The 9,411-nt window shown below is 43.4% G+C and overlaps 1 protein-coding gene across 1 annotated transcript; it reads left to right on the forward strand.

Annotated features, from left to right (window-relative positions):
- Positions 1-4,363: 4,363 nt before the first annotated feature.
- LOC116142666 lies at positions 4,364-4,954 on the forward strand. Its single transcript, XM_031428085.1, has one exon. It carries the CDS (start codon positions 4,364-4,366, stop codon positions 4,952-4,954), a length of 591 nt encoding a protein of 196 aa, XP_031283945.1.
- The last annotated feature ends 4,457 nt before the right edge of the window (positions 4,955-9,411 follow it).

A 9,411-nucleotide genomic window follows, 5' to 3' on the forward strand; every position in this document is an offset into this window, starting at 1 on the left:
CCAAGCGCTACGCTCGAGCCAGCCATCACCTAGAAGTTGGTCCATCCATCCATCCCCTCGGGCACATACCAACCAGATCATTCAGTTTAAAGATGATGAGCCACTCACCTTAGCGGCCCCTCATCAAGATGCTCTGGTCATCTCCATCTAGATTGCCAACATCTTGGTCAAGAGAGTATTCGTAGATAGGGGATCCTCGACAAACATCCTCTTCCTTGAATTAGTGAAAGCCATGGGACTGGATGAATCAAATATTAGCAGACGACCAACCATCCTGGTCGGGTTCAGTTTTGAGTAGAAGTACACGATTGGTGAAATCGCCTTGCCTGTCTACGCCAGCGGAATCAACAAGCAAACCATCTTCCTAGTACTTGATTGCCCCTCATCGTACAACGTCATCTTGGGTCGACCCTGGATCCATGACATGCGAGCTGTCCCATCCACCTTCCATCAAACTATCAGGTTTCCAACAAAGTGGGGAGTAAGATAAATCAAGGGCGATCCTAAGGCCTCCAGAGACTGCTACAAGAACGCTTTCAAAGGCAAAGGTCATGCTTCATAGCAACAACAGTCATATCCAACCCTTTTGACCGAGCCAGATCAACCATCTATGGAAGAGTTGGATGAAGTGCAGAGACATTCGGACCACCCCGACCGAAAGACCCAGATAGGCTCTCGCCTCAAGTCCAAGATAAGAGAACGACTTATAGACTTTCTCAAGCAAAATCAGGATTGCTTCGCCTGGTCCCACGCAAACATGACAAGCGTCAACCCTGAGGCAATCGTCCACCACCTTCATGTAGATCTGGATCACCCTCTAGTGAAGCAGAGGCGAAGGAAGTTCACTCCAAAATGCAACTAGGTCATCAATGAAGAAATTGACAAGTTGCTGAGTAACAGACTGATCAGAGAAGTCTATTATCCTTATTGGCTAGCAAACGTGGTGGTCGTGAAGAAAAAGAACGGAAAATAGAGGTCCGCATAAACTTCGCAGATTTGAACAAGGCATTGTTAGGAAACGATCAAGTTATGGTAGCAGAAACAAAAACATGAACAACATGGATCGTTCCTTAGAACCAAGATCAGGGCACAAATTTACAGTTTATACAACATATATTAGAATCTGCAAAAAATCAATTTAAAGATAAGAAACCATACCTACGTTTGGAGGCTCATCCAACTTAACACCCAATGGGTTTCGCTACCGATCCAAGGGTAGGATCGAACCACCATTAGTCCACACGAAGATAACCCCAAGGAACTAAAGAGGGATTTGCTAGATCCTCTTTAGCCTTAAGAACCAAGAACAAAATCAAAAGTATTTTGATTCAATAGCCAAAGCAATCTGGCGTGGAAGAGAGGAAATGGGCTAGGGTTTTTCTCAAAAATGATTGAAATGAAATTCTTTTTTTTTTTTTTTTTTTTAATTTCACAAAGTGTTGCACTTATATAGTGCACACTTTGCCATATTCCTTCATGGAATAGGCTTGGGCACCAACCCAAACAACCCCTATGTCCAAACAACCCCATTTAGATATTTATTATTATTATTATTTCAATTAAATTCTATTAATATATATTTCATATATTTCATATATTAACATTTAACAATAACAATAATTCATTTAAATATATGCGAATATATATTTAAATATAATTTCACTTATTTAATTTTATATTAACAAATTGAATAAAGGCTACGATCTCAGCAAATTTAATTGCACTGTGAAATTACCAAAATACCCTTTCGCCTAAAATGACGAAAACACCTTTCTGATAAACATGTTCTTAAATTATCTTCTATGTGTGTGACCCGTAGGCTCCTCATCATATTGGTAGCGTGTAGTATCGCGATTAACACCAATTAATCGTCTCACTATACACAGACCAAGATTGGCCTCTAGCAAAGCATCATGGCCACCCCATAGATTTGGATTTAGCGAAGTAGCTACCTGTCAACGATATGGTTACTGTACAATCCAATGCTTTCATTATTTGTTATCTCGACGAGACCGAGGCATAGAAATAGTGTCAACCTCAGTTACTCTCGATATTATGTATTCAGTTATTGGACCAATGACCTAAATTATAAACTGGATAGAGCAACAACTCAATCCCACTGTGGCCACAATTTTAGTGTCATTGCCATTTACTGAATTACGCCGTAAGACAACTCCCCCCGTACCCGGGAGTGATGAATCATCTGTCTATCCACCATAGTCTTGATATACTCCTTGATGCAGCCAATCACTACCGTATTGACAGCTCTGAATAGAATTGCGTTGGGCTAGTGTCAAACTACACCAATCGGTGCACAAGGCGCTCCGGTGATCTCAAGTCTAAGGATCACATGCACCACCATTCGTTAGATGATTTGTTCCATAGACACTAGGGTTACCATCCATATGGAATCCTCTGGTAGGTCAGTCCAATAAACTTGCCTACAACAAGCACCCATGTGTTGTACCAGGTTGTCACCAAACAACTTTAACAAGTGAGATCAGTCACTGCCTTTCAATAGGGTCGCTCAACACTATGATAGCTTTACCATATTATCTGTGCCCTTACTTCAGAATAATACTAGGGCTATGGACGCTTCTAGAATGGCCACCATATGTGCGCATATGGTTCTCACTATCAAGATTTGAAACACTTGATACCTTCGTCACGGTTTTACCATTCTAAGGACATGTATCAATACATACAATGATGATTTAGGCGATATAGAATAAAATGCCTTTTATTGATCAATGAACATTATTACAAAGAGTCAATTCTACAATAATTGATTGGCTCTAAGGCATTTACTCTAACAGGCATATCCCAAGGACTCCTTCCCACTCCCGTATATCGACATGATGGTCGATGCGATAGTAGGTCACGAACTTCTAAGTTTTATGGATGCCTTCTCAGGGTACAACCAGATTTTGATACACTCAGATGACTTGGAAAAGACAGCTTTCATCATAGAGAGGGGAACCTATTGCTACAAAGTAATGACTTTTGGTCTTAAGAATGTCGGGGCAACCTATAAGCGGATGGTCAACAGAATGTTTTCCAAACACCTTAGAGATACCATGGAAGTATACATTGACGAGAAACTTGTCAAGTCCCTTATGGCCGAGCAGCACCTTGACCACATTAGCCAAGCATTCACCATCCTAAGGAAATACAATATGAAGCTAAACCCAACCAAGTGTTCGTTCGGGGTCTCATCAGGAAAATTCTTGGGGTACATGGTGACTTAGCGTGGGATAGAAGCCAACCCTGACCAAATCCAGGCGATCCTCAACATAGCATCCCCAACTTGCTCAAGACGTCCAACGCCTTGTGGGGTAAGTAGCTGCCTTAAGTCGTTTCATCTCCAGATCCGCTGACAAGTGTCATCTCTTCTTCGCCACACTCAAGAAATCCAAGAAGTTTGAGTGGACCCCTACCTTTGAGTAGGCCCTGTAGTAGCTAAAGAGGTGCCTAACCTCTCCCCCACTTCTTTCGAAGCCCATGGTTGGGGAAAAGCTATACACCTATTTGGTAGTCTCGAAGGCAGCCATCTCAGCAGTGTTAGTCCAGAAAGACAATGCGAAGCAGCTACCGGTTTACTATGTAAGTAAATCACTCATCGATGCCAAGACACGATACAACCAGCTGGGGAAATTAGCACTCGCCCTTGTCCATGCATCCAAGAAGCTTAGACCATATTTTCAATGCCACTCCATAGTCATCCTCACCTTCTTCTCACTCAAGAAGATACTTCATAAGCCAGAGTTATCAGGCCAACTCACCCAATAGACAATAGAGCTTAGTGAGTTTGATATATCCTTCTAACCAAGCACCGCCATCAAATCCCAAGTGTTGGTAGACTTCATTGTTGATTTCACTCCTAACACTATCGTCCCGATGGAAAAAAAAGTTATTGTGTATGAATAGCGGGTCGTCTTCGAAGTGGACTCTCTCAGTGGATGGCTTAAGCAATGTGAATGGAAGCGGGTTCGACATTTTACTTATTACACCAGAAGGGGATATCATCTAGCGGGCCATACGATGTGGGTTTAAGTGCATAAACAATGAAGCTGAATTCGAAGCCCTTATCGCCGAACTTTCTCTAGCCAAGGAGATTGGAGTAAGAAAGCTGGAGGTAAAGTCTGATTCTTAACTCGTAGTCAACTAGCTACAAGGCACTTACCAAGCCTGAGACTCGAAGATGACAACTTACTTGAACTTGGTCAAAGAATATAATCTGCCTTCGAAGAATTCTCTATCACCAAGTCCCAAGAGTAGAGAACACCCATGCTGATGCCCTTGCCAACCTCAGCTCAGCCTTCAAAGGCTTCTCTCAGTCATCAATCCCACTACTATTCCTCCAATGGCCAGCCGATTGAAGGAACATCCAACAAGCAAGTTGCCCAACCTGAAGGAGCCTAAAGAAGTAATGGATGTCAAACCAGCCGACTCTTGGATGACCCCCATAATCAGATACTTGGAACATGATAAACTTCTAGCCGATAAGAATGAAGCACGCCGCCTGAGAGCAAAAGTTGTAAGATTCACCATATACTTGGGCCAACTCCTTAGGAAGTCATTCTCTGGCCCCTACCTCAAATGCACAAGCCTAGAGGAAGCCAAATATGTTCTCACCGAACTCCAGGAAAGCGAATACGAGAACTATGCAGGAGGACACAGCCTTGCCCGCTGGGTGATCACTGCTGGTTATTATTGGCCAACTATACGCACTAACTCAAAATCCTATGTGAAGAAATGCAATAGCTGTCAAAGGTTCGCCCACGTCTCACACCTCCTACCTGAACGACTCAAGTCTACCCTCACACCTTGGCCATTCATGAAGTGTGGGATGGACATAGTTGGAAAACTCCCAACCGCATCCGAGCAACGAGTCTTCATATTGGCAGTCACTGACTATTTTACTAAGTGGATCGAAGCCGAAACACTCGCCTAAGTTAGAGACCGAGAGGAGGTAAAAGCCTTCATTTGGACACATGTCATCTGCAGATTTGGAATACCGAAGGAAATAGTCACCGATAATGGATCCTAATTCATTAGCTCAGGCTTCAGAGACTTTTGTGACATATGGGGGATCAGGCTCAACTTCTCTACCCCTCGCAACCCCCAATCGAACGGCCAAACTGAATCATCAAATAAAACAATCATACAAACTTTAAAGAAGCACCTCTAGAAAGCTAAGGGCGCATGGGCAGATGAACTACCAAGGGTCTTCTAGTCCTATCGAACAATAGCCTGCTCGTCCATTGGCGATACCCCTTTTTCCCTCACATATGGATCTGAGGCAGTCATCCCAGCCAAAGTATTGGTCCCCTCAACCAGACTCTAATGGTCAGATGAAGAAGCCAATAGCCAGAACCTTTGTCACAACTTGGACACAATCGATGAACTATGCAAGCAAGCAAACATCCTCAATGCCATCTACCAACAGCAGGCTGCTTGACACTACAACCGTAATGTCAGAGTAAGAACTTTCAAAGAAGGCGACTGGGTTTTCTGCAAAGTCTTTCAAAACACAAAGGAGATCAACTATGGCAAATTCGGCCCTACTTGGGAAGGACCCTACAAAATCGCCAAGGAAGTAGGAAAAGGTGCCTACGGACTTCAAACCCTAGAGGGCAAAGACATCAGCAATAGTTGGAATGCAATCTACCTTAAACACTACTATTTTTAGTCAGATTTATCTCAGCGTCAATTCTTTATTCTTGTTTCTATTTTAAAAAATGATGAATGGGCATATCCACCTCCCTCACCTTCAGTTGGCCTCGTGGCCTAAATTCAATAAAAGAACTATTCAGCGATATACTTGCATACACCTTCAGTCGGCCCAGATCGACTTAACAATTCATGCAAACTCACACCTCCAATTGACTCAAACTGACTTGTCGACTTACACCTTCAGTCAGCCCAGATCGACTTAACAATTCATGCAAACTCACACCTTCAATCGGCTCAGACCGACTCATCGACTTACACATCTAATCAGCCAAGACTGACTTAACAAGTCATGCAAATTTACACCTTTGGTCGGCCCAGGCCAACCAAAAACAACTAGATGGCTCACAACTCATGTCAGCCCATACCGACATGGTCCTATAAAATCACCTTTAAGCAACACTAGCAACTCAACCAGTTGGCTTTGTCCACATCACAAACACAATCAGTCGGCTCAAACTGGCTGTATTGGTTTATAAACTCAAATTGGACCATGCTGACTCGATTATAATGTTTCGCCTAGACAAGATACATCTGCGAGGCGATTACCTAGGAAAAAGGGCTTAACTCCCACACATCTACAAACAATTAACCTATCCATCCACGAAGAAAGCAGTAAAATGGAAACACAAGCTGAAACATAAAAGCCCCAAATGGCTAAGTATGAGATAAACCATAAAAGCCTCAAACAGGTAAGTATCAGATACAAAAAGGCACATACGCTATGAAAAGGCAATGCAAGCCCTAGAAATATATGAGGAAAAAATAAACATAAGCCTAAGAGGCATCATGCCCCACATCATTAGTACGAGTCGTCTCACCCATCTCTGACTCGGTCACCCTGTCATTGGCCCCAGCAGTCATCCCCACAGCCTAGTCATCGACATCCTCTATAACCGACCGTCCCGGCTGACTAGCGAGGTCGAATACCTGGTCATCAACCCGCTTTTTCGCATAATTCGCGTGACCAGCAGCCTTAACCTCCTCCATCTCCTGCAATAGCTGGATGTCCTCATCCAGGTTCCAGTGGGTAGTGTTCCTGACCTTGTATTCCAACATCAGCTCTCCCCTAGCCCAAATGATGGCATCGTCAACAATGCTAAGACATTGCTCCCTCAGCGACTCAACCTCCGCGTTCTTCTTAGCCAGCTCCTTCTTAAATCGCTCTAGCTCGACCTCGACCTCCCTCAGTTGCTGCTAGCTTTCCCGCTCAACTTTTTGGGATGTCGCCTCTCTATGTCACAGATTAGCGTTGGACTTAGAAACATCATGTATTTTCTTCTACGACATGATGGATTTCCTGAGGTGTAGGCTACTTGTGAAAGCCTACGCAATAAAACCACTCGATCAGTGTACAGTCACTATAAGTACAGTCAGATAAAAATTTAGCTCGTACTTGGAAAGCGTCGGAAGCCCCCCAGTCAACAGTCGCAACTACGCCCATTTGATTCTGTCGGCCAACTTGCTCACGAAAATGACATCCGAATAGGTCGATGTAGAGGCTGGGATACTAAAAGTAAGCATGTTAGTCTCCTTATCCAAGATCACCATCTTGGATGACTTAGCCCCGGGTGCTGGCAGTTGTCTAGGTGGAGTCACAACCACATCCTCCACCTTCCTTTCCTCTCTAGTCAAAGAGTCCCTCTTTCGCTTCTCACAACGTCTCGCGATGGACTTACTCGCACTGGGGACTGTTAACTTCTTCATAAGCCTCTCTGCAATCGTAAATTCCTCAACAATTAGTCTGTTTAGCCTCGACTTACTAGACAAAATATGATTGTAGTAGCGGATGAGCAGCACACTCTAAGTCTGCTTCAGTGAAAGGAAAGGGATACCACGCTGAATCGCACCAACTCCAGCCTACAAGTGACTCGTCCTCAAATTCATCACCTCCAACACTACTCGCCAATCCCTCTAGGCCCTAGGAATGGCAAGAAGCTTTCTAGTCTGCACGACCAAGCCGTCCCTACTCTGCCCGGCACGATTGAAATCAGGATCTGTAAAGGAAAAACAAAATAAGACTTTAGTAATCAAAGCACAAATAAAGACTAAGTTCCTCACCAGTTGCTTACCAGGTATACGGGATCTCGCCCTGGCCTCTCTCCAAAGACCGCTTCAGCCCTTATGAAGAAGAAGCATTCTTTCCAGTTTTTGTCACTCGATCGGAGATCGGTCACGAGATGAGCCCGATCGTGCTTTAGAGTGATCATGTACAGGCCTTTGTCCTTATCATTCTCTTTCGGGAAATATGAGTATAGCAACTCGTGCAGCCCAAACATCACTTGATTTCACACATAGAGGTCTTCCAGAGCTATCAACAATATCCAGCCATTCGAAATAACCTGAGTCGGCGCAATCATAAAATGATTCAGGACCTCCTAGACAAGACGGGGAATAGGAAGCCTTAGCCTGTCATGGAACCACTTCTCGTAGGCACTCACCCAACCTTTTGCCTCCCAATTGACCATCTCGTACGACTTAAGCACCCTAATCTCGATGGACTCTAGAATGTGGTACATTATCCTGATCCGCCACACATCACTCTCTTTCAGCAAGGGCAGATAGTCCTTACTCAATATCCTGCTATCGGGCTGACTTGGCTTGTCCTCAAAGCCACTATTGATGGAGGACAAACTTTTAGAACCATCGGCTTCATCGGAGTCTTCCCCACTTGTCCTTGCCCGTCTGAATCATCGTCACCCAGAGTAGCACCGCTCGGCCCAAGAGCGGCCACATTCACCCCCTTCGGTATACCAACCGAAACATCTCCACCCTCTTACATCATTACCATTGTTGGGGCCTCCTCGTATTCATTCCCAACTTCCATCTCTGCCCCACTTGAATCGCTCGATTCTGATTGCGACATTCAACTCCTTATCTACTCGACCTGGACGACTGATTGGTTTTTCAATACCGAATCTTATCTTAAGTTCCAAAAGCTCTACTCGCCCAAAGCGACTGACTGATAGGCTCTGAAACCAATCTAACTCTTTGCCTCTAAGAAACTTTCGGCTCGGTCAGGATTACCAAGTACCTACTGTTGGGATTCATTCATTTTGGACATGGAAATGGTGTAAAATGGATGAACAAGATGATGGATGCAAGGTAGAACACAAACATAACACATAAGCTCCTTTGCTATTCAACACTTGAATCTTCTTTCTTGGAATCTTAGTTCTTCAAGTGAACTTGAAGAACCTCAAAATGTGGTCCACACAAGTCAAGGAAGAGAAAGCAGAGAGAGTGAGAGAGAAAATGAGAGAGTGATTTTGTTTCAATTGATTCAATTCTTTGAAAATGGTATAACACTTGGTTTATATACCATGGGCACCAAGTGTAATTTTAAATTGTCTTGGGAAGTTCTCAAACAATTTAAAATTAATCTTGGAAAAGAGCATTTATGTCAAGTCCTTGGTTTTATGGTTAATTCATAATTAGCCCAAATTTTGATCCCATTAAATATTCTAACTCTTTAGAATAAAACCAATGCACTTTTGTCCCCGTTATTGAATCCGATTCAATAATAATATTTAATACATCCTTATTACCCTTGGTTAGTGCTAGCTATCCATGGATAATCATTTCTCACCAATATGTTAATTCGAATGCAACTGTTTATGTCCAAACATCATTAATCTGATTAATGATATGTATTACTCTCTCTCCTTGAGCTTGGTT

Source organism: Pistacia vera, unplaced genomic scaffold, assembly GCF_008641045.1.
Source record: "Pistacia vera cultivar Batoury unplaced genomic scaffold, PisVer_v2 Contig413, whole genome shotgun sequence".
Taxonomy (NCBI): Eukaryota; Viridiplantae; Streptophyta; class Magnoliopsida; order Sapindales; family Anacardiaceae; genus Pistacia; species Pistacia vera.